This window comes from Oxyura jamaicensis, chromosome 9 (genome assembly GCF_011077185.1).
Source record: "Oxyura jamaicensis isolate SHBP4307 breed ruddy duck chromosome 9, BPBGC_Ojam_1.0, whole genome shotgun sequence".
Taxonomy (NCBI): Eukaryota; Metazoa; Chordata; class Aves; order Anseriformes; family Anatidae; genus Oxyura; species Oxyura jamaicensis.
Genome location: NC_048901.1, coordinates 15,629,497 through 15,654,296, shown reverse-complemented (window position 1 = coordinate 15,654,296; position 24,800 = coordinate 15,629,497). Strand labels below are relative to the sequence as shown.

The 24,800-nt window shown below is 54.6% G+C and overlaps 2 protein-coding genes across 2 annotated transcripts; both read right to left on the bottom strand.

The window, feature by feature from the left end:
* Positions 1–547: 547 nt before the first annotated feature.
* On the bottom strand, positions 548–2,154 carry SST (somatostatin). The gene is made up of 2 exons (XM_035335235.1): positions 1,916–2,154; positions 548–1,060 (listed from the first exon to the last, which is right to left on the bottom strand). The coding sequence occupies exons 1-2, from the start codon at positions 2,051–2,053 to the stop codon at positions 848–850; spliced, it is 351 nt and encodes a 116-aa protein (XP_035191126.1). The 5' UTR covers positions 2,054–2,154; the 3' UTR covers positions 548–847.
* A 5,578-nt stretch (positions 2,155–7,732) lies between these two features.
* Positions 7,733–19,285, bottom strand: BCL6 (BCL6 transcription repressor). Its single transcript, XM_035334598.1, has 10 exons — positions 19,137–19,285; positions 17,133–17,171; positions 16,005–16,172; positions 14,825–15,046; positions 13,708–14,691; positions 12,934–13,115; positions 11,706–11,873; positions 10,318–10,448; positions 9,864–10,001; positions 7,733–9,020 (listed from the first exon to the last, which is right to left on the bottom strand). Exons 3-10 carry the CDS (start codon positions 16,163–16,165, stop codon positions 8,877–8,879), a joined length of 2,130 nt encoding a protein of 709 aa, XP_035190489.1. The 5' UTR covers positions 16,166–16,172; positions 17,133–17,171; positions 19,137–19,285; the 3' UTR covers positions 7,733–8,876.
* Between the last annotated feature and the right edge of the window lie 5,515 nt (positions 19,286–24,800).

Here is a 24,800-nt window from a genome sequence, read left to right as displayed (position 1 = left end):
TAATAATGTCGTTAATGATGATGTAGCGGGTAGAAAAGCTGCTGTAGCGGATTTACTAGATGAAGAGATGCTGATGGCATGGGGCTAGCACTTTGCCTTTACAGGGATGGATGCCTTTACAGCGGTGGATGTTGCAAGGAATAAAATACACCAGGTAAGAAAGCGTTCCAGTGTTTGTGAGTGAGAAGGAAAAAGGCACGTTGGGGGTAAACCTGTGCTGGGAACCTCTTTTTTTTCTTTTTCATGCCTCAGCTTCTGACACACAGCTGCGATTTCCAGCGGTGTCTCTGGAGCTGGCTGTAAATCCTCTAGCCCGACTGAATTGCCGGTGCTGTGGATTTGACTCAATCCCAATTACAGGGATCTGATGTCTAAAATACTGTGGTGCCTCTAGGTCCCTTAGAAAAACAACAGCAAAAAATTTTAAAGAAACTGTGTGTTATATATGTGCTTGTGGGGGCTGTGCTGCCATTTGCTGTCGCTGCCCCAAGACAAGCAGGCTGAGAGAGGTGACTTGGGTTTCCTCAGTGACCAGCAAGTCTCAGCATCACTGTTTGAAACACAAACTTTATTGCAACGAAGGATTAAAAATAGTACATCTGAAAGAGTCGCAGAGTGCATGTCATTAAGGAACTAGTCAGAAATCACAACTCAAGCAAATCGTGTACAATTGGAACAGAAAGTTTTATTAAAACAACTTGAAATCGAACTCAGATTTTCCTCGTGTGTTTCATTTCACCATAACCGTGTATTTACAGTCTTCGCCTCTTGTGGTGAAGGTTCTGCTCAGGGCGGGGGGCTAGGAAGAAGGCAGGGATGGATGGGGAGGAGAGGTGGGTTTCAAAAGCTAACAGGATGTGAAAGTTTTCCAGAAGAAGTTCTTGCAGCCCGCTTTGCGTTCCCGGGGTGCCAGAGCGGGGTTTGAGTTAGCCGAGCGCTCCAGCTCCAGTCTCACTTCGTCCTGCTCAGCCCCTCGGGACAAGTCCTCAGACTCCAGGGCTTCATTTTCTGTCTGGCTGGGCTCTGAGAGCAGTTCTGCCAAAAAGTACTTGGCCAGTTCCTTGGGGAAAAGGGAGAGAAAGAGGGAGAGACCACGATTACTCTTCGTCTACTGGGGGCTCACTGCTCTGTGCCCAGGACAGCGGCACAGCTCCGGAGGAGACGGAGAGCTGCATCTCCCCAGCAGCTCAGCCCAACCAACAGCTGCCTTCCAGCTGCTCTGGCTACAAAAGAAAGCAGAGCAGGAGAGCACTGACATCTACCCAGATTGCTGGGCAGGAAGGAGTTCAGCTGAGCATCACCCTGCCACCCCGTCCCTCCCAGCTGGTCTCAGCGAGGATGCTAAGGCTGCTGCTGAAGCAGCACGGGGCAGGTTTTTGGGAAAGCAGCTGAGTTGGGGCCCCCTCTCGCTGTTTTTTTTTCCCTCTCACCCCACCAAGCCCTGTCTGCCCCCATGCATGGCAGAAGGCATCTTCCTGCTGCATCCAGGCAGCTGCCTTGGTTCAGCACCCCAGAGAAGCCTCGGGGAGCTCCTCCAGGGGTTCTTCCCTCTGTGCGGGCAGCAGCCGCTCCTCGTCCCCCAGCAGGCTGGGCTGGGGGGGGGTCTCCCCATGCTGCCCCCAGCCATCCAGCTGCCATGGCCCATCTCTGGTGGGAAACCAGGGGTCTGTCGGGGAACCGGGGGCTGCAGCAAGCGGCCTGGGGTCTGGAGCAGGGACATCGGGGAGGTCTGGTGAGGAACAGGGGGAAGGCACTGAGGGTGCTGGGGTGTGCAGCGGGGAAGCGGAGGGGTCTGCGGTGGGGAACGTAGGGGTCTGCCAGGGGAGATGGAGGAGAACAGGGGAGGAGAAGCAGGAGGAGAAGCGGGGCTGTCGGGGTCTCCAGCGGGGTGCCCGCCCCGTCGGGGGTCTCTCACCTGCTTCCCGGCAGCGGCAGCCAGGGATTTCTGCAGGAACTGCCGGAGCCGCGGGTCCGAGGGGGCGGCCGAGACGGTGCCGAGGGCCAGGGCGATGGAGAGCAGGGCCAGGGCGCAGTGGAGACGGCACGACAGCATCTCGCCGGCGGGGCGGGCGCGGGCAGGAGGCGGCGGGGAAGCGCTGGCGGCTCCGCTGCGGCTCGGCTCCGGCGTTGGGGATCTCCTCGCCTCCCGCCGCCTTTATAAACCCTTCTCCTGACGTCAAGGCGGGGGCGCCCCCCTCGCCCCACGCCGCCGGGGGTGGGTCCCTGCCCGGGCTTGGAGGGGGGGGAGAGCCGCGGCCGGGGATGCTCCGCTCTGCCCGGGGCTGGCCAGGCGCCCACGGCGCTCCCCCCTCGTTGTACTCCCCCCCTCGGTGCTTTCCGGCTGCCCCCCGCCTCCTTTTCTCCCCAGTCCGCCGTCCGTCCGGGTCCTCGACGCTTCTCGTCTGTTCTCCCCTCCCCGAGCCTCGAGCATCCCCCGGGGGGCGGCGGGGGCACCCCACAGCTGTGCGCCCCAGCGGCCAAAGCCCCTGGCCCCTGCAGGGCTGCCCGCCCCGTCGGGTAAGAAAAGGCTGCAGAGTGGGAGAAAATGCAAACCTTCCCCCAAAAAGAGGCTTAACAGCATGGAGATGGGATGCTGAGCTGCCCCCGGGGGCAATTTCTGCCTCCCCGGCTCTGCGGCATCTCTGCAGCTCGGGAAAGCGGGGACCAGCTAGTGCCTTGGTCGTGCGTGTCCCCCCAGTCCTGGGTTCAATGGTGCTGGTCCCATGGGGGACGAGCCCGTTATTGGGACAACCAGTCTCCTCATCGCTCACAGCCTGTCCCCGTGGCTGGCACACGGACAGATCCTTCCATGCCAAGGGACTCCCCAGCCCCCTGCCAGCACCAGGAGCAGACGGGGCTCTGCTACCACCCCGATGTGTGGTGTCAGGGGCCCTCTCCACCCATTCCCAGCTGGGGGAAGTCAAAGGCTTGTAGCAACAAGGCTGCTGCTGCTCAGAGGTCTCCAGAAATCTCCAGAAGGGCTCTTTCAGTGCATGTTGAATTAACACCCACCCAGCACACTCATAGACTGACTGTTGCTGAGGCTGGACTAGGAGTGAGGAGGGCGTACCGAGGTGTTCCTGCTCTGCTTTACAGCCCAGCAAGAGGAATCGGTGCTGGGTGCTGGTTCCCAACCGGGCAGACCTCTGGGCTGAGCAGGCGCTGCCCTCCCTGCACGATACACCCCTTTCTCTGTGTGGATATCTGCAGCCACGTCACATTCATCCATGGCATCCTCCCCAAATCGTGGTGCAAATGAGTGTAACAGGGTTGATTTGGACCCAAGAGGAGCACCCTCAGTCCCACTGGGGATCCAGGTTTTCATGGTGTCCACGCATATTGTGTTTCTGCCAGCCACATGGGGACAAGATTTGGAAGATGAGGTTGGCTCAGGCTCCTTCATTCTCCTGCACTGGGGGCAAGAAGCTGTGTCCCTGCCTGGGGGTGCCAGAGGAAATATAGGGGTGTCCTCTGACAGTAGGAGAAACATTATCGCATGGAAACACCTTGGATTTGTCCCACTGAGCTTTAGACACCTACCTGACAAAAGCAGGGCAGTGCTCTTTTGCTGTCTCTGGTCCCATGCCCCGCCAGGAGATGACTTGGCCCCAGAGCAGCCTCAGGAAGGTTCTGACACCCACCCTGGCCTTTTATCCCCTCATGGGATTCAGCTGAGGTTGGGGCTGGTGGAGGCAGGACCAGTGCCGGGGTGCTGGTGGGGAAGTACCCCTACAGGCAACTTGCCTGTTTTAATGGAGTAAAACTGAGTTCCTACTAGGTCTGAGCATTGCTCTGGAAAAAATGTTGAAAGGACCAAAATATTCTTGGTGGTCTCAGGAAGAATTTGGGGGAATCACTCTGATGCTCTCCAGCCGAAAAGTTTTGGGATCCCATTTCAAATAATGCCTAAAAGAAAATTACAATTTAACCAAAGATGAAAATATGTGCTTTGGTTCGGAAAACCCTCTTGTGCTGACCTGAAGGAAACCAGCAGAGAGGGGGTGGAGAAGGAGGAGTCTACCTGCGCCCTGTCCCCTGCCCTCTTCGTGATGTCTCCTGCCGTGCCCCTGGCGCAGGGCAGACCATCAGGCATCCTCAGGACGCTGGCACAAGCACGGAGGGGCGAGCAAGGTGCAGATCCATTCCTCACTTCCCCCTCCCAAAGCTCCTCCGGGGGATCAGTGCGCTCAGAATTTTTTTCCCCTCTTTCCCCAGCCGGATAAATCCATCATCCGTCCGCTCGGCTGCGGCAAGGGCGATTCTGTTCCTTTCCCTCCGCCGCAGCGCTGCAGGGCATGTGGTTTTGCAGACGATTGGATTGCATTGAATTCCTGGGACTGCTTCCTCACCCCAGCTCTCCTCCTGCTTGCTCCACGAATCCAGAGCAGTCCGGCAGTGCCTGGACTGCGTGCACAGGCTGCGCGCTCAGCGCTGCGCCAGCGAAGCGTGCCCTCTGCTGTCACCGTGCCTGCAGGACCGGCTCTCATCGCACCTCGTCACCCCAGCTGCCACCTACAAAATGCTTCCCAGGCTCTCTCAGCTCCCCTTCCACGAGCAGAAAAACCTTGCCACATATCACTACCTTGATAGCAGGAAAAAAACTTTCTTGTATTGCAGCACTCAGCCATGCTGTAGCACCAAGCTGCGGTCCAGGAGCCAGGGCTGTGAAATTCCTCATCATGAAATTCCTCTGGAAAAGCAGCCTGAGCTATAGGTACAGATGAGTGAATAAGAGTAGTCAGCAGTGCCTGGGATTTAATGAGAAATAAGAGCTAAATAAAGGGGAGAAACTGATGCCAGCTGGTGCTGTGTGTCCCTGGGACGGGCTGTGCAGTGGTGCCGGGATGCCATATGGACTTGTAACAGCCCTTTGCAGGATGCTGGGGACACACCCAGCTCTGTAGCAAGTGGCAGGCTGCCTTCTGCTTCCCACAGGGATGGGCAACATGCGAGGTCAAGAAATTCTCCTACCCCCTCACATGGGAAAAAAGAAAAAAAAAGAGTCTTGAGTCTTTAAGAAGTAGAGTTGAGGTAAAATGCCTCTGTGCCTGGGCACGAGTATGAACTGAGATCACATTTTATTGCTTGCCTGTGAACACCATTTCTGACAGATATGCTGATGGTCTCCAGGCCACAGTGTGCTAAGTCATGTCCCTGTGCACTGACTGCAATTCCCTTGCTGCGGGTGTCACGCAGAGCTCGTGGCTTTTAGCCCAGGAAGGGCCACGCTCACCACGAAGGTAGGCTGAGAGGGCTGGGGGGATGCTTGTGCTGAGAGGTATCTGGGTAAAAAGCAGTTTCTGTAGTAAGATTTGGGTGCAAAGCCGTAAGAAATGGAGTCTCCCAGTTGCCTGGATTATTATTTATTCCTCAAAGATCAGCATAAGGCAAGACAAGAGATGATGGATACAGATGATGGGTGAGCACTTGCAAATACGAAATAATAGAGGCTCTGGTTGATAAAATAGAGGTCTTGTTTATTTATTTTATTTATTATTTTAATGTATTTTTATTTTTAATTTATCTTTTAATTCTCACCTCCGCTTATTCCCGCGGCTCGGTCACTGCCCGGACCCTTCCCAAACTCCATCCTCGCCCGCCCTCTCGTGGGCACGCCGCAGAAGGCAGCGGGGCCCCCCCGGTGCTGGGCGCAGGCTGCGGTGCTGCCAGCAGCGATGGGGCAAAGGGTCCGGCTGTGCACATTTCCACGTTTTGGAAAGTGCCAGCTGCCGTGCCTGCATTTAAACCTTCCGTTCTTCAGTGTCAGCACGAGTTTTTCAGCACCAACCCAAGGACCAGGGGATAAATGGGTGAGTGCAGCGTAAGCTGAGCCCCAGCACCTTGCTGCATCGCTGCTGGTGACCCCAGAAGTGCTCACCCCGAGGAAACTCCAATCCCCATTTCTCTGTGGGGTTGCCCCACAGCCTGTGCTGGGAAGCAAAATGAGGCAGGTGTTGGCGGCGTGGGAAATGTTTTTCGGTGCTGAAGAAATCTGAAGGGAAACGCGACCACATCCCAGTGTTTTGGGCTTGCCTTCATGTGGGAGGAGGGGGAGATGGTATCAAAGGAGCTGCTCCAACATATTCTGGGAACCTTCCTGGAAAGTGGCCAGCTTGTCGGTTCGCTGGTGCCTGCCCTTCTGAGGCTGGGAGGAACCAACCGCCCTATCTGGAGCTGGGTTTTCAACTAACCCAGCGGCACCGCCACGGGCAGGCAGTACCAGGTCACCCTTTGCAGGCTCGGCAGCTTTAAAACATGCCATGCAGAGCTGTTTGACTGCTCCCTCGCCTCTACAAACACGGCACACGTGGAGCAAAGCTCACCGTCACGGGCTGGCCATGCCAGCTGCCTGCGGACCTCTGCCCCGCGGACAGAGAGGGGGAGAGATTGCGATCGCTTCGGCCCAGCTGCCTGGAAAAACCGTGACATCATTGCTATGAAAAAGAAAACAAACACATAAAATCTGTCCTAGGGAGGAAACACAGCCATGATCCAGGAAAGTACAGTATTTATTTTGCAAACGCAGCTGAGCTGCTCAATGGGGGCGCGGATACGCTCGTCTGGGCAGAGGGGGCTGTGGGCACGGCCCAGCAGCTTCCAAAAGCACCAGCTGCAGTGGCCTGAGAGGCAGCAGCCTCAAAGGCAGTCAGATCCCAACAGAGAGGGAAGAAACCCAAATATGTGTTAAATGGAGCTAGTACACGGAGAGGTTGTGGGGTTGAGGTCCTGCTGCTGGCCAGGGCTGGCTGCAGGAGGGGGCCGAGGCTACTCAGCCCTTGCTCTCCTGGAGGTATCTTCACCTGCTGCCAGACCCTGGGCACTGGGCAATGAGGAGTGTCCTGCACGCTGGCTTGCCCCCATCTTGCTATTTCCCTTCTGTGCCCTGCTTGTCTCAGTGCCATGCGTCCCATGGTGCATCCTCCCTGCAGCTCCTCCTCACCGCTCACAGCCAGGACCTCCCCTTCCCGTTGGTGTTTCAAATCCTGCTCTGTGAATCACTCCCACCAGCCCTGCCCCAAAACCGGCCAGGAATTAAGTGAAAGAAACCCAGAGTGAGCTGCACCCAGCTCAGACCCTGAGCCCACCTGGGCCACGAGGAGCAGGGGCCCTGCTCCGGCACAGATGGTGCTGCTCATGCAGCTCTGAGGCTGGTCTTCTGCAGCCACTTGTGCACAAATTGCTGCTGTGTGCTTGCACAGAGCCCTTGCTCTGGAGAATCCCAGCTTCCTGAAGCCCAGGTCCCTCCATAACTTCTAGTGCCCCTGAATATGGGCCAAAGCCAGGGGCAGTGGGGAGGGCTCCTCTGGTCCTGGCACCAGGCTGCGGGGCTGTAAGCCCGCTGCTGTGGGCCAGCCGCTTCCTGGAGGAGGTCACCGACCCAGCTCCACTGAAACGTTGTGCAACGAGCTGAACCAGCAGCCCCCTTCCCCGAGCCACCCTGGCAATCACACAGTTTTCCAGGAAATACAAACAAATGCCCCGTCACCCGTGAGCAGGCTCTGCCTTCTCTCTGGCAGCTTCTTGCTGCAAATGGAGAAAATCCCACGGAGGTGGCACAGGGGGACGGTGCCCACCAGGACCCGGGGACCGTGCTCCAAGGCCATGCCAGAAGCCATCTCTGCAGGACACGTCCGAGGGAGGTGCTCAGTCCCTTCGGGGGCAGCATCGGGGGCTCAGGGTGCTCCGTGAGGAAGAGGGGTAAGAAGAGACCTCTCACGGCATCGTGCTTCACTTTTCTTCATTTTATTCTTTTATTTGTACAGCTATATTTTACAGAACGCATTAATGCAGTTTAGACACAGCCCAAACCCTGTCTCCCGAGATTGTTTATAACACAAGCATGTAAAATAAGACTGAAAAACAAAACAAAACAAAACAAAAACAAACAAAAAAAAACATTCCCCGATAGAGAGTTCCACCAAAACTCCTTTTGCAACATCAGGCTGTACCTTGAAGAAACTGAGCTCAATATAGTCCATACATTGAAAACTTCCATTGAAAAGAAAGGCACCGTGCGAAACCACATTTTACATATATACAGACTGAGAACTAGAACAAAAAAAATTACACTTTATTATTATTTTAAATTCCTTCTGCAGCTTTGTTGGTTTAATACACACTTTTTTTGTAAATTGTAAACCTTCACTTGCAAAAAAATACAAATACACTGATGCATTTAGACAAAATATTTTCTTACTTGTACAGATGCAATACTTTAAAATATCTCGTTAAGTGCTCTATCATAATAAAGATTCTCAGAGTGGCTTCTGCCTGCAGAGTCCAACTGAGCCTTTAATGCATTTTATATATTTTTAATATAGCTTTTTAAAGGTCTATATATATTTATTTTATATATATATTTATATATTTATATCTATATATATTTACAACTCTGCCATAGATTCCTTCACCTTTGGTTAAAAAAGTTAAAGCCCTCTCTTTAATAGCATACTTTCTCTTTAAAAGAACACACATTTTGCATACAAAAGAAAAAATCTGTTCCCATAAATCAACATTACATTCCTCATCTTCAAACGGCAAAGGCTGTGAAGGTTAGACTCCAGAGTTTATTAACACTCCACTGCACAGACATTTAAAATGACTATTTTTATTTTTATGTTTTATATACAATAAGATCTGAATAACTTTATCTTTCTTTTAGTTTCACATAACTGGGAAAAATAAAACCCGTGTATTTTTTTGTTTTGTTTTGTTTCTAATGTTTTTCCACCTATCTGCACTATGGGTTTAGAGGCACTCCATCATGTGATGAATTTTTTTTTCATTTTTTTTTTTTTTTCCTCTCCTCTTTTAAAGTGTTGCCAGTATCCTTTGGACAGCTTCCCCCCGACCTCCTCCTGGGAAATCCTCGGCCTTCAGCAAGCCTTGGGGAGCTCCGGAGGCACCTCGCTCGCCGAGATGCGGTACTGCACCTTGGTGTTGGTGATGGCCCCGTGCTTCTGCCGCAGGTGGAGCCGCAGCTGGCTTTTGTGGCGGAAGTGCAGGTTGCACTTCTCACACTGTGGGGCGAGAGGCAAAGGTGCAGGGCATCAAAAATCATGTCAGGGGACACGTCCTTCCCTTGGAGGCAGTGGCCAAGCAGTGCACCCACATAAAATCCTGTTGTCCCCCAGCCACCCGGGCACACTGCACCCATTGCACAGATGGCACTGGGGAAGTGGAGGCACAGTGGGAGAAGCAGCAGGGAGGTTGCTGAGTCCCCAGACCTTGTCCCTATACCCCATTGCTCCATCCCCACAGCTCGGGCACATCTACTGGGGTCACACACCACATGCCAGGCTCTCCACAGCATGCATCAATTTATGGGACGTGCAAAGGTCCCTCAGGATGTGACCCCAGCTCTTGATGGATGCACCAACAAGCTGCTAATCCAGACGCTCAAAGTGGCTACAGGGCTATTTTGGGAGCTGCTTTTGACCCCTGCCAAGAGGGTGGCTCCAGAGGGACGCTTGGATGACAGTCCCTGCTCTGGATCCCTCCCTAGCAGGTAAAAAAGCCTCAAAGAGCTGAGAGCCCCAAGGGCTGCAGCATGGCAGGGTAAGGTACCACCAGCACTGGTGAGGCTGCCTGGTCCTCTGCCCCATCCCCGTGCAACGCAGGAGGCTGTAATTTAAGCTGCAGCTATTTGGAGAAGCGTGACCTTCTTCCAGAAGAGGGAGAAGAAAAGGAGAACAGCTTAGATGTGCCCTGCGCAGGCTGCAAGTGGCTAACACGTAACACGGGGACAGGACACGTGGAGCAAAGCCTGGTGAAGGGCACTGAGGTGTCTTCCCACCCCCCTCCCTGGGTTTGACAGCATCTACCCCAAGCTGAGAGCCCCTCAAGAAAGCAGGGTCACTCACATGGTACGGTTTCTCTCCCGTGTGGATTCGAAGGTGGCTTTTGAGGGTCTGCAGGTGCCGGAAGCGCGTGCCGCAGATCTCGCAGGGGTACGGCTTCTCCCCAGTGTGGATGAGCACATGAGCGCGGAGGTGGGCCACCTGCAGGGAAAAGGTCCCAGTGGGTTATTTTATGTATTTATTTGTATATGGGTTCTAGCAGGGAGCCAGGACCACGCATGTCTGAGGTTTGATCTCTCTGATCCTTAACAGCAACCAGCAGAAATCAAGTTCCCTACTAAGCCAGCAAACCGGTCCCTATGGACCTCAAAGACCCTATTTATCCCCTAACCACATGGGGGAAGCTGCCCAAGGCAGCACGCATGGTCCCTCAGCCCCCTTACAGCATCCCAGGTCTTGGGCATGACCCCGGCTGTGTCCCCTGCCCCGGGCACTGCGGGTCCCAGCGGTTACACACCTGGACGAATCTGGCCCCGCAGGTCTCGCACTTGTAGGGTTTCTCTCCGGAGTGGATGCGTGTGTGGGTTTTCAGGTTGGCCGGCCGGTTGAATTGTGCCCCGCAGATGTTGCAGCGGTATGGTTTTTCTCCTGCAGAGACCAACAAAAAGGGCAAGGCATAAATACCAGCGGGCTCTGCACTCACCAGCCCCAGTGCTCCCTGAACCACAGCCTTTTTGCACGCCTGACCCCACAGCACGCTGAGCTGGCTCTGGCTCCCATCCCTGCTGGAGACAGCCAGAGCAAATGGGTATTTTAGGAAAGGGACCCCGTGCAGGAGCAGGCTTGCTCCTCTGTGGAGCAGCATTAATCCACTATTATATTTTTTGGGTTGGGAGTGACAGCCTTTGGGGCAAAAGAAAAAGCCTGGAAGTGTAAACTGATGGCACTGCTCCTCCTGCCTGGTGCCCCAGATGTTCCTGTGGCCCTGAGTAGGCCACCCAAAGCCACCTGGCTCCCAGCACATCCTGTCCCAGTCATCCATCACCTCTTCGGATGTTCAAGAAGAGCTGGGAGAGCAGAAAGCCAAGGCCCAGTAGCCCAGCTCCTGTCCATTATTCGGTTACGATTACTGCTGTCGGCCCCGGATGGCTTTCACATGGCAAGGGGGGAGCTGCAAAAAGGCTTTAACCAGTTTCTTCAGGATGCTTTAAGATGAGCTCAATGTGTAGCAGGACACAGCCATCGCCTATCCCTTCCTGCCTTTTTCTTTTGTTTTTGATTGAAGAGCAAATCTGTTCCCAGGTCCTCTGCATACACCAGGCAGGGTCAGAGGACTTTGACCCCCACACCCTCAAACCCTGCCCTGGTGCTTGTGTCACCCCAGTCACCCCGGTGGGCCACGTGGAGCACAGCTGGGGCTGTGGGATGGTGTCTTTACAGCCCAGCAGCACGCATTTCCCTTCCCCAGCTGGGGAGCTGGCTGTTGACAAGCTAGGCATTAATAGAAGCATGGAATTAAAAAAAAAAAATCCCCAGGTTTGTCAGCAAATGACTAAACCCTTAATATCCCTTTCCTTTCTCAGCTTTCATTGTGCTGATTCACAGAGTCCATCCGCTCACAGATTTTCCCATCAGCAGACTTTCTGCCAGGCTAGATATAATCTGGATTTCTAGGATGTAGGAAAAAAAAGAAACCTAACAAAACAAAACAGATTTTTTTTCCCTAAATGATTTTTTAATTTTTCTTTTGAATCTACCACTAAGTGACCTGCAGGCCACACATCTGCTCCCAGACATGCGTTATGCAAGCAGCCTTGAGAAAAGCCCAGGGCTTTACAGTAAATGAGCTCAGCCCTCGTGGAGTTGCAGCCCAGCCCCTGGCAGCCCCCCAGGACGTCGCCATACCTGTGTGGACAGTTTTGTGGCTGGCGAGGTTCCCCTTGTAGCGGAAGGAGGCCTGGCAGCGGTCACACTTGTAGGGCTTGTCGCTGTGGACTTGCAGAGAGTGTCTCTTGAGGGAGGCCTCCTCGGAGAACCGGCAGTCGCACTCGTTGCAGAAGAAGGCTCCGTTCTCTGGGAGGGCAGAGAGGGGAGTGATGAGATGGATGAGACCGGCACTGCGTGGCCAACACCAAAATGGGCCCACGTATGGCTTGGGGAGGCGGGGAGGGGAAGGCAGAGCGAGTGTTGGAACAAGGAGTGAGGCCCAGATGTGTTTGTGGTCAGTGGTGCCGTGACCTCCCCGGCCTTCTCATGCACACAGGATCAACGTGCATGGCTCGAGAGAGAGATAAGGCAGCACGAGCCACCTCTCCTTCAGTGTGACAACAGCTACCACTTCTATAAGGCTGCTTTTAAGAAGCCAGGCAGCTCACCTGGGCATCTTCCAAAGAGGTCCAAAAAGGCACCCAAATTATCAGACATCCTCTGACAGAGGGATGCTCAGTTCTGGACCTCCAGCACCTTTAGAGGTGCAAACCTTTATGTCTACAGGGGAAGACTGCCATCATCTGAACTGGCAGGCAGGTCCCTCTGGCTTGACTCCTAAACGCTGTTGAGCATCACACCTGGCTCCCTCTGTGGACGTCTGTGCACACCACGGTGACAATCCTGCATTCCCCCTCCCTGAGCTACAGGCAGATCAGCGCACAGATACTCGTCTCTGGGCTTGCGGAGTTTTGCAACAGGATTGCAAGCCTCATTATCTGCGTTTCTCCAGATGTGCACATTGGGCTCCCTGATAATGAAGACACTGACGGATGCATGAGACACACCAGCTTGCCCAATCCCCATTAGGGTCATTACATCTGCCAAGCTTGTTCTCGTGTGGTTCTGGCGGGGTGGGGTGCGCTTTGCTTCCTGTCCTGAGCTGCCAAGCTGGCAGCAGGTGACTAACTCCCCGCACAAGGTGTCTGGGGAAGGGGAGGATGGAAGCAATTTCCACGTGTGTGCATCTCACATGCGTGCACACAGCTGCTCAGCCAGCTAAAAGGGTAAAGCACCTTGGGATCTACCAGCATCTGAGATGGGTCTGATGCCCTTTGGATGAAGGGCACCACGTGGACGGATCCCCAGAGCGCACAGCTCCCTCACCTGCCGGCTGAAAAAAGGTGAGCAGGGATGCAAGACTCACCGCAGCTGGAGTCAGAGTATTCAGATTGGGTTTCCCCCATCTCCTCTCCAAAGGCTGAGCCAGGGGTATGAAGGCACATCTCAGCATGTTGTGGGGACTGGCAGCCGCAGGAGCTGCACTTGGACGAATGCATGTACAGCGGGGACTGTCCTTCGCTGCTCCGAGGGGACCCATCCCGGGACCTGTGGAAGGACAGCAACGCACACAGCCGTGAGAAGGCTCTTGCTGTGCTTGAGCTACTGGGCCCTTGACGTTTGCACCCTTCCAGACATGAGGAACATCCACGTTTTATGGGGAGACCTTTGCGGTGAGATGCACAGCATAGCCCTGATCAACAACAGGTCCCTGAGCCACATCCTTCAGATGCCCATCACAAAATGACCTCAAAGCTCTCTAGGAACATCCAGGTCCAAGGGATAGCATACTGTTCCATGCTAGTTTGGCCCTTCCAGCACCTAAAGCCGACCAAAAGCTCTAGGCACAGGGTGAAAACCAGGCTCGACGAATCCAGGCTCCAGAAACCATCCAGAGCTGCTGAAGCGAGCCAGGAATTCCTGACCCAGTGTTCCCAGTTCCACCACCAGGCCAGGCTGGCACCGCTACCGTGGGGATGGCTGGCATCCAGCCGACGTCACTGGCAGCGCTTCACCACGTGCAGAGGTCTCCACCTGCCCGCGGCCGTGCACCCCAGCGCAACGCTACATCTATTTCACACACTTCCAAACCCTCACCAACAACACAGGGAGTCCTGTCTCCCTGGGGACATCTTCTCACCTGTTAACGATGTTGTTGAGTCTGCTCGCTTGGGGGATATTGGAGTCTTCTCCGTTCACGCTCATCTTGGTGGGGGATTGCACGTTAAGATGCTCCGGTTCCATGGACTGCTGGCAGGTGGACATGGGCATGTAGGTGCGAGGAGAGAGGGTTCCCATCTCATTCTGGTCAGCACTGTCTTGCTTGGCGTTCTGATTCAGAGAGTTGAGGACGATGAACTTGTACTTCTTCCAGTTGCAGGCTTTGGGGTCTGTGGGGCTCTTGGTGAAGAGGGAGTTGGAGTTCTGACTGATGCGGGCATTCTTGCTGCTGCTGGACTCGGTCGGCGAGTTGGGCTGACAGTCTGACTTCTGGGGGCTCTGGGGGCTGATAAGTCCCTTGCGGTCCAAGGGGGTGTTGGTGGGCTCAAAGTGCTGGCTGATCTCATCCTCTGAAGAGGTCCGCTCCTCCTCTTTGGCCACTTTGTCGCAAGAGAAGTAAGGATTGTTCCGGATCGAGGGGACGACAGGTTTGGGGCCAGAGGCTACGCCGTAGTGCATGTCGCTCCTGGCTTCTTCAGCAGCGCCTTCTTTCGGAGCGTAGATAGTGGCGTGGCACATGTTGGCCGAGATGTCGGTGATGGTTCTCATGTACTCGGTGGGGATCGTCCTGGAGCTGTCGCACGGCAGGATCCTCTCCTTGGGGAAGGCACCTGCCCTCGAGACTTCGGAGAGAGGCATCCTCATCTCCCGCAACTCGTCATCCACAAGGAAGCCATTTAGAGGGAGAGGGCTGTACCCGGGGTAGGGAATGGAGGATCCAGACAAACTGTTGAACAAGCCAGGTGCAAAAGCCCTCCCGTTGCAGAGGGACCCATTCTGGAGAGGCATGCTGTTCTCCGAGACGTCTCTGCTCCGATAAGCCATCACCTCTGGGTGGCTCAGCATCCGGCCCGCCAAAAACTCTTCCCTTGGGGTCTTCACAGCAGACACCATCTCAGCTTCACTGGAATCAGGCAAAAAGGAAGAGATGCAGTCATTTTCAGCACATCAGGATAAGCTAGCAGATACTCAGACAGTCCCCCCTCCCACCCAAACACACTCCAAAAGGAACTCCAAAGCTCACTTAAGGCGCTCACCTAGATTTGACAAACCTTCGGCAAGTATCAACCACGTGCTCCATCTGCAGGTACAGCGCTGTGGCCATCACAGCCATGATATTGTTCTCCCGCAGGTTCAGGCGGGATGTGTACATGAAGTCTAAGAGGATGCAAAACCCCTCGGGGTTAATTTCAGGGTCTAGGTTGATGACATTCAAGTTGCACTTGAGCTGGTCAGTGAAGATGCTGTAGAAGAGGCCACTGCAGAGAGAAGGCAAAAGGAAGATAAGTGTTATGACGATTCAGAGGAAGAAAGGAGAATCTACCTGAAATCCCTTAGCTCACAGAGTTTTGTGCGTGATAAGGAAGGAGGAGAAGGAGGCAATTACAGTATTCCCTGAGCTTCCCCCTTATTATCAAGCTTGGTTTCCTAGCTTAGTAAGCGTCTTCTGCGCTGCACTTTTACCAACCGGCACAGCCTGCTTTTAGATCTCACCTGCTCAACAACTCCCCACTGCCTTGGTTTAGAAATTCACCTTTTTCTGTTGTTCTTACCACCCCCCCCTTCCCACTGTGACTCAATTCTTTCAGAAGCCTCTTGGGGCATCCATGCTCACTCTTTAACAAGGAGGAAAAAAAAAAAAAAGGAAATGTTGATAAAATATTTTTCAGATGTCTTAGCAGTCAAATCCTTGTTTTTCCATATCTTTACATCTTGTCAGCAGGAAACCCTGAAAGGCATCCGCAGTTAATGCAGCTAGGCAGTGGAGAGATGTTAATTAGAGGTCACTAGGAAGCAATCCTGGACCTGGGAAGGGATTTCAGACCCAACCAGGCTTGAAAATCCACAGAGGTGGGTGCAGCCAGCAGCCTGGGAGGAATAGCTCTAAAAATAGCAGCGGCAGGGGACACTGCGGTCACAGAGAACTTGCTCACCCTAGCAGCATCCAGCCCTCCCACCCTGTCCCGTCCCACACAGCGTTTGTGCTCTGCCTTCAAGGATGCCCCATGTCCGCTGTGCTCCTGCTTGTCCCCACAGGCTGCACGTGGGCTCCATGCTGGAGATGAAAGGTCTCAGTAATCCCTTTATTGGTGCTAATTGCCTGGCAGCCTGTTTCTATTCTGCTTCCCTGCCTCAGTTTCCCTGCCTGTAAAACCCACAAGCCTCCCTGGGGACGCAGCAGCGGTGCTGGTGGCCAGAAGCAGAAGGTGCTCTCACCTGCAGGCCATCAGGACTGTTTTGTGGGCTCTGAACTGCTCCCGGTTCACGATGATGACAACGTCAGTCAGGATATCCCGGCTTCTAAGGCGGTTGAGATTGAGGAGGACATCGCTCGCGTGGCGGGTGAACTGGATGCAGCTGTCTGCCGGCGAGGCCATCTTGAGTCTGCCCCAAACACAAGTGGGAGAAGGACGGGAATGGAGACGCAGCCAGGAGAGCACCTAACCCCAGTGGGGAGGCAGCTGCTGCTCTGGGATGCCTTCAGGTGGCCAGGATGGGATGGCATCAGCTCCGCGGTGCTGGGACAAACAGCCCTGCACCATGCCAAGTGCCTGCCAGGTCTCCTGGTGAGGTCTCTTGGCCAACAGCAAGACCTGGCGTGCCTCAGTCCCACCCAGCAAGCTGGCGAGCGAAGGCGACCAGACCCTCCTGAGGATTAGCTAACCGGCTCTTCTTTCTCCTCGCCTCGCCCATGGCGGCTCCACCCCAGCCCACTCCTCCCACCACCACCACCGCTCCTCGGGTTCATCCCCAAGAAGCTCCCAGCACAGCCTGCCAGCCTTCAGATCCTTCCTGGGCAGCCACCCACCTCAGCCGCCAGCTGGCTGGCTGCGAACCCAGCCACGGAACCAAAACAGGCCTCAGAGGTCCCAGCGGGAGCTGACTGATTTCGCCAACCCTCACCCACCACCGAACTACTTCCTTGCTATCAGGTGGCCACCCTGGAGGAGACCTGTCCATGGTTTCCCAACGGATGCATGGTGGCAGCGAGGAGCAGAACCCATCCAACCTGCCAGGCTGCTACCCACACCGCGGCCCGGTCCGTCCCAGCGAGGAAGGCACGCAAAGCCTTCTCCTAACACAACACCCCTCGACCCATCTCAGAGCCTGCATCTCCCCCTGCCACAGGTTCGGATCGTGCATTTCCAGCACCACGTTCCCCAGTGACCAGCCCCTTCCCGCAGCCCTGTCTCCTCCTCCTTCCCCAGCGGCATGCGAACGTACAGCATTTTCCACAGAGCAGCTGCTCTCCTGAAAACAAATCCCAGCTGGGTCTAATGAAACATTTCATTCAACACTTTAAAGGGAAGGGGGGAGGGAAGCACAAAATTTGAATTTACATACCCAATGCCTCAATTCACAGTCCAAAAGTTTCTTTCAAACCTATAAATAAAGCAGAAGAAAACAAACACCACGTTAGCTGATAATTATGAATTGGCCGTGGCAGCGCACAAGCTTGCTGTTTCCCTCGAGTATCAGTGGGATAAAAGCTAGAGATAACAAACCTTCCACTCTCCAGTAAGGTTAACATTTGTTTCTTCCGGTACAGTACGTTCTTATCACAACCACAGGCTTTGAGAATCCAGTCATAGCTTCTTCCACACCCTCTAGCCCAAACCATGGGCGTATGCCAAGGAGATTTTCATTTCCATGACTCAGGAACTTGAAGGCAGGTGGGGAAGGGAAGTCGAGTGAGAATTTTCTCACCACTTCTTTCGGGGATAGCTCTCCCCTGCCAAGACCGAATTCCCGGGCAGCGCCACATCCAAGACCAATGTCATATTCCCAGCACCTCGTTATCAGGTATGACTTACAAACACCTGCTGCCACTCCGCTCGGAAACCTGGAAAGAGCCTGAATGTGGCCCTCCAAGCAGCTCTCGCCCTTCTCGGGACACCAACATGCCCCAGACACCAGCACAAGCGCGCTGGATGACGCTGCCAAACAGACCTGGGAGGATGCGGACGTCAAGAACCAAACAAAGTGACTTGGCCGGGATCACATAGGAAGTTGGTGGTGGAGACGGAAGGGGACCAAAAAACAAATGCCTTCCTCTGGCTGCTGGAAAAGCCTTCCCCCTAACCGCAAGATTTGTCTCCAGCAGCTGGCTTCATGGGCAATGCAGCTGGGGCAGCAGGGCAAGGAAACCCAGGAGCTCACTGCCAGAACTCATGCTGCTACCTCCAAATTGACTAAAAACCAACAAACACAATCGACCCGGCACCAGCCAGGAGGAAGGTCCCCAGCAGCCACCCCAGGAGGAACAGGAAGTGCAATGAGTAAGTGAACCAACAAACCCCAAAACCTTACCAGGCTATTTTTAGGGCTGACCCCAAAATGCAGAGGGATCCAGCAGGACTGCCAGCACCTGCACGGAGCGCATCCAGCCCTGCGAGGACGAGTGTCCCCTGCCCTCTCCCTCACAGCTGACGTGTGGGTCTGGACCCCAAGCCCCAGAGACCTTGGGGTGGGAAGAATAGGAGGATTAAACACACGGTGTTGCACACAAAGCCCAGAAGGGTGTCTTACAGCCCTATCCTGGCCATAAAATGCAAATCTTCTAGACCTGCTCCGAGCCTGGCTATCTTCAAACTCTACCACACACACAAAGTGACTCATTTCCCAAATACTGCAGACTCTGACCTTTCTGTACTTGCTCACTGCCAGCCGCTCGCTACCAGCAAGCGAAAGCCCAGGGACTCGTGGCGCTCTGCAAGCAGCCCAGCACGCATCTGTGCTCCCATACCAGCAGCCAGCCGTATTTAGGGTGGCCGGGCTCCCGGTGGCTCACCCCGGTGTCACAGCCATCAGGACTGACCCGTCTATAAACCAACAAACTGCGAGATGAACTCTGTGCCCGTGAGCATCACGTGAGTCGCTGCTGCTGTCACCAAATTCCCTTACCCACAGCGAGGCCATAGCACTGCCGGTGCAGGGACACCCCGCTCCTCTCCCACCGCCGGACCCCGCTCGGCCCCCTCCCCAAATCACCTCTCCCCAGCGCAGTGCTGCGGGGTATGGGACCCGGGCAGGTGCATCCCAAGCGCTCCGGCTGCAGGATGCGGGCAGCACAAGGGAGAGGGACCTTCCTTCCCCTCTGAGCCGAGCTGCGTTAACCCTGCCCCTCCCGGCCGCTGCACAGCACCAGCTCAGCACCCCAGGGAGGATGCTCAGGGAGGAGAACAGCAGAGAAGGGGACAGCGGTGGGGAACCAGGGAAGACCACCACAGGCAAGCATGACCCTCTCCACCCACACCCCCTCCAAGCCCAGGATGTGCCCCCAGGCTCAGTTGGGTTCAAAGCATCACCCCACTGTCCCCCCCCCCCCCAAATTTTCCTGCCCGGTACCTCGCAGGTGGGGGCCAGTGGCAGTGCTCGGGGCTGCACGCAGGGGCTTGCTGTGCCTGGAGAGGAAGGTCGGGGCCCATTTCGGGGGTGGCCACATGGGACTGTCACCGCTGCTGCCTTCCAGGAAGGCAATGGGTCTGCCCCAGCGGTTCAGGGAATGGCCCTTCCCTGCCGGCACCTCCCCGAGAAAAACCATTCCTGGAAGGGAGCCCAGGGCCAGCACTGTCCTCCCTAGGGCCAGCACAGCGGGCACAGGGGAGGGAGTGCCCACGGGTGGGGGAAGCCCCCAGCTCCACCCCATACAAAGGGGAGACCCCTGCAGCTGTCCCCAGCCACAGGCACGGGAAGAGGGGGGAAGAAGCTGGGACCCACCCCCCATCCATCTTCCTGCCATTCACAGGGAAACCCCTCCAGCCATCCACTCCCCCATTTATAGGGAATCCCTTTCCATCCAACCTCCCACGACCCTGTGCAGAGGGGAAACTCCTTCCTCCCCTACCCTCTTTGCATGGGGGATACCCCTCGTCCTGCCCCTCTCCCCCCACCATGCACAATCTGGGTGGGGGGCACCACTCACCCCCCTGTGCTCAGCTCTCCTACCCCTCCACCCTGTGCTGCTCCAGAGCCCGCAGCGCTGACTCCCTCACCTCACCCTGGAGGGGCGGCTGGGTGAAGTCTCTCTTCCCCACAGCCTCATCCCACACAGAGCTCCGAAACTGCCCGCCCAGGGGAAGCTCCATCCTGCCCCCCCCCTCCAGCCCAGCCCCAGGGGGAAGCACCCCCCTGCCTACCCAGCACGCTGCCAGCTGCCCCCCACATCCTCGGGGGGACACCCACTTTGTCCAGCAAAGGCACAGACAGGGAAATGGGGTGCAGGGGAGGCAAGGGGGAGACCCAGGGAACAGTCAGGGGTGCCGTGAGCCACCGCAAAGAGGATGCTGTGGGCTGGGGGTACGCAAGCACCCAGCTCGGCTTTCCCCGCGTCACACAGTCAGGGGGCACTAAGCGTCCTTTAGCTGTCACAGCACAGTTTTTATTAATTTAGCAGCTTCGGGTTGGCGTCTAGGCCAAAACGTGGCTTGGTTAATAATAACCGAAGAAGAGACGGGGAGAAGTCCTAACGCACTGTGTCAGCACAGATCAAAAGCAGCATCACCAGCGCGAGCCCTGTAGTTTTTTCCATCGTACCCTTCCGTGAGTGGATTGCACTCGCTATATCGAGCGGTCTCTGCTAACTTTCAATCTGATCCAATTTCCTGCCAGCAAACAAATGTTTCTAGGAAATGCAATACATTATCCGGACGGGTTTATTATCAGCATTTGGAACCAGGAAAACTGCATATTTTCTTGAGCGCTGCAGGGAACTTTATAGTTTGTACTTCAAAAGAGGGTTTAAAAGGATTGCCCTTGAAAGCTGGCCCAGCTCAAGTCTCCGCATTGTTTTGGTCTTTGCAGAAAAAAAAAAAAAAAAAAAAGCAGAGCAGGGGGAGCACGCCAGAGCTACCTCCGACGTTTTCCACTAAGGAAGACTCCCCCTGCCCTTCCCGTAGCCGAGAGCTGACGACGAGGCAGAGCCAGTGAGTGCCCTTGGGAAGCGAGGAGCCAAGCCTCCTTCAGCATTTCCAATGACCCCAAGCAATTTGGCACATTAATTTTTCAAGGGAAGGCAGGGACGCGTCCCGGCTGAAACCAAGGGAGCAAGGGACTGACGCCGCGCGCTGCCGAGCCCCGCGCCGAGCCGACGGCAGGGTGAAGCCAGGGCCAGGCATCCCTGTCCCAGCTGGGTTTAGAGGAGGGGTCCCACTGTACCCACCCTGTACTGACCCCCCCGTCTCCGTCCTCCTGGGGCTGATAGGGAGACACAGCTCGTGGTGGCAGCAAGGACCAGCTTTGGCACCCCACCTGGCTGGGGTGAGACATGAATGCAGGTTGGGGGTCCCCAGGCAGGGGAGCTACACCTCTGTGTTTATTTAGCCCACCGTCCTCATGGGTTCCTAGTATACAAGCCAAAGGGGGCACACAGGCCAGGAGCAATTAGAGGAGAGGAGCAGAAAAAAAAACAGCCCCAAATTTGCCCTCCTCTCAACTCCCACAGCTCTCCCTGCTTTAGGTGCGAAGCTCCACTGAGGTTGCTGGGCTTTGAAAGCAGCCCTGAATTGCTCTGATTTAAGGGCCAGGGGTGTGTGTGTGTCTTTTGGCTGCCAGTGCCCTGCTGTAATGGGAACCCAAGACCTAGCACGGATTAAAAAAAAAAAAAAAAAAAAAGCAGGCAGGACTACATCTGCAGTCTAAATTTGCAGTCTGAAGAAGCTGACTGGTCAGATGCTAACTTTTGGATATTCATCTAACCAAACTGCAAACTGTGAACTCCTGAGGTTTGCCAATGCCTGCTGTAAACATGGAAACCAAGTGTCACTTTTTGCCAAACAGAAGAATGGTTTAAAAATAGATTAGAAAAGAATACAGGCACTCAGCATACGGGGCTCCTGTTTATAGACTCCCATGCCGCTATAAAAACGGAACGAGAGGTTACGAGCATGCAGGCAGCTTTTCACCAAATTTAGATTTTACAAACTTCTCAGAAACCTGAAAACAACATTTTGGGATCCAACTGAACCTGTAAAAGCCCTTCTCGTGGAGTTTGAAGCCCAAACACTACCGTGCACGGACTAAAACGGGCATGAAATGTTTTTTTCAGCCACGACAAACACCGTACAGTTTGTTCCTCCACGTGAGAAACGCGCCTATAGGTCAGAGCTTCACTTCGCTCACCTCCAGACTCTGTAACAAGAGTTTATTTTTAATGGGGTATTCCAGCAAATTAAGACGACATCCACCCCTGCTGCTAAAAACACGGGACCGCCTCAGTAAGTTTTACCACCTGTCTTTGTAATGGGTTTTGGAGGACAGCGTCAGGGTTATTACTAAAAAACGTGCCTACAAATTAACCTGAGGCTGCTGCCATTGGTGGCTGAAAGCTTCAGCCCCTCCGGGAGGGATGATGTGGAAGAGGAAAAAATAAAAAACAGAAAAAAAGAAGCATAGCTTTACAATACAACCTAAATTAGGCAGAAAGTCAAGGGCAGATTAGCACCACAACTTGGAAAGATTTTCACATGTGATTTCACGACCAGATGCAGAGAGAGCTCCATATGGAAATGTCAGTGACTTTAATAAGCACCCGCTTGTTTCCAATTAGGCTCCTTAAGTAAGTTCAGCGGCATCCGGAGTTTCCTCTGCCACCTTCCTCCTAGCTAGCAAGCATTTTTTTCTTTTTTTAAGAAGGAGTGTTAATAAACATGTTCCCACTCCCCGAGCCTCCCGGCTCAGCCCCTGCCCGGGGAGGAAGGAGACGGCAGGACACTAGATGGCACCCGTCAGCTTTGCTGCGGGAGCAATTTTTCCCCTTGGAAAATAAAACACCCCAACCAAACCTGGAAAACATATAATTTTGTCGATGTAATTCTGTTTCTCTTAAAACGCGTCTGAGCAACATTATTTTTATGAGCTTTTCCAGCCTTGTTTTTCAAAACTTAATGTTTCTGCTAGGGTTATTTTTGTCTCATCAGACAGCAGGCTTACGTCCTCCCGGGGCTGCAAATAGGGACGTCTAAAAAGTATCATAAAGACTTTTGACAGATTTTTTTTTTTTCCCCTCCCCTCTTTAAAGCGAGATTTGTAAGAATCACTTCTCATTCCAACTTCTTCCTTCACAATAACAACTAACTAGTTAACCTCCACTTCCTCTCTGAATATTGACTCAGACAGGCAGAACTGAGGGGGATTGGAAATTGGAATTGAAATGCATCCCAAGAGATCTTTGATCTGTTTTGCCAGTCAAAATTGAATGCTCGGAGATGAAGTCTTTTCTTACTGGAACAATGTAATAATCCATTCCTCTGGAAAATTGCTAGACACCCTTTGAATATTTCAGATGGCCAGCTGATTTGTTTCACGGGGCAAGAATTGTGATCTGTAACGTAAGGTTTTGTGAAACCAGCAATCCCATCGTTACAAGAAAATAACAGAACCTCACGCTCTGCCTCCGTAGCTCTGCCTAGGGACAAAGAAGAAGAGAGGTCTGCCCTAAAATATTTTCTACGGGATTTTTTGAACTGCAGCCCCCCAGCCAGGGGCTGCAGGTGGAAGCCTGCATTTGTTCTTCAAGCACTTATCCTGCCGACCTTTAAAACAATAGAGCAAATATATATTTTTTAAAATCATCTGAAACCTCCGGGCAGGAATCGATACGCAGCCCTGGATCGAACGAGGGCTTGATCCCGTACCCAGCCCTGCCAACACGTCCAGCGGCGTGGGGAAGAACTCGGCCCCGGACAGATGCGGGACCGACGCAGCGCTCGGTGCTGAGCCCCATCTGGCTGGCTCAGCCTTGCTTCGCACCCATCCTGCACCTACCGAAGCCAGTGGAAAAAACTAACCCAGGCGGGCTTTGTTTTTGTTGCTTTTGACCCGTGATTTTAAGCCCCGAGTTGCCTCTTTCCCTGGAAATGCAACAGGGGGTCAAAGGCAGCTTTTTAGGCACATCTGAGAGGCCGCCGCAGATTTTTTTTTTTTTCTAAACAAACGCCCTGCTTTCTGTTTCCCTCCTTCCCAAGAGGCGATTTCATAACATTTCATACTGTGACTTTGCAAACTGCGGGCGGGGGGGCCGGCTGGCGAGGCAGAGGGCTGGCGGGGGGGGGGGGGGGCACACGGCCGGGAGAGGTCGCTGCCGCCCGACCACGAAAGTTTTCACAACAAAGTTGGGCTTTTTCGGTTTTGTTTTCCTTTTTTTTTTTTCTTGAGGGGGGGATTAAAAACAATAATAATAATAAAATAATAAAAATAAAACACGCATCACCGAAAAGCGCTTTCTCCCTTCCCCCAAATGCTGTTCTTTTTTTTAAAAAAATTTTTTTGGGGGAGGGGGGGGTTCGGAGGGGGCCGGGCGCGGCGGGTGCGCGGGGTCTGCGCGCTATTTGCGCGCTATCTGCGCGGCTCGCTCCAGGAATAGCGTGTGGCCGGGGGCCAGCCGCGCAGCTCCCGGCGGCAGATTTACGAGCTCCTGTCGCCGCGCCAAGTCCGCCGCGGTAGTAAACACACGGCAAAGAGCTGCCACGGGGAGAGGAAGGGGGGACACAACCCGGGGGGGGGCACCCCCGTACCCCGACAAGCGACCCCCCCCCCCCCAAAGCGCACCCCATCCCCGAACGGCCGAAGGACCCCCTTCCGTCCTCCTCGCTGGAAGGAGAAGGGGGGGGGGCGGGGGCGAATCTCTCGGAGCCCCCCTGCGCGGTATTTTCAGAGCCACTTCTCCCTCTCCCCGCGTTCCGTGCCGCCGTCGAGGCCGGCGCGGTTCCTTCCACCGAGCCCCGGGCACGAAGGAGGGCGGCCGGGAGCGAGGCCGAGCCTCCCCGCCGTCTCTCCTGTCCCCGTCCCCCCCCCCCCCGCTTCTTCTCCCCGGGCCGACAAAATGCCGCAAAGTCCGCTCCATCCCCGCCCGGCTCCTCGCCCCCAGGGGCTTTGACAGATCCCGGCGCGGCCCCGCCACAGGTTGCAAAAAGCCGGTAGGGAGCCGGAGGAGGGGGACACGGGGAAAAAGCCCCCGCTCGTAACGCGGTGACAAAAATCCTCCGAGAAGGGGGAAGGAGAAAAAAAAAAAAA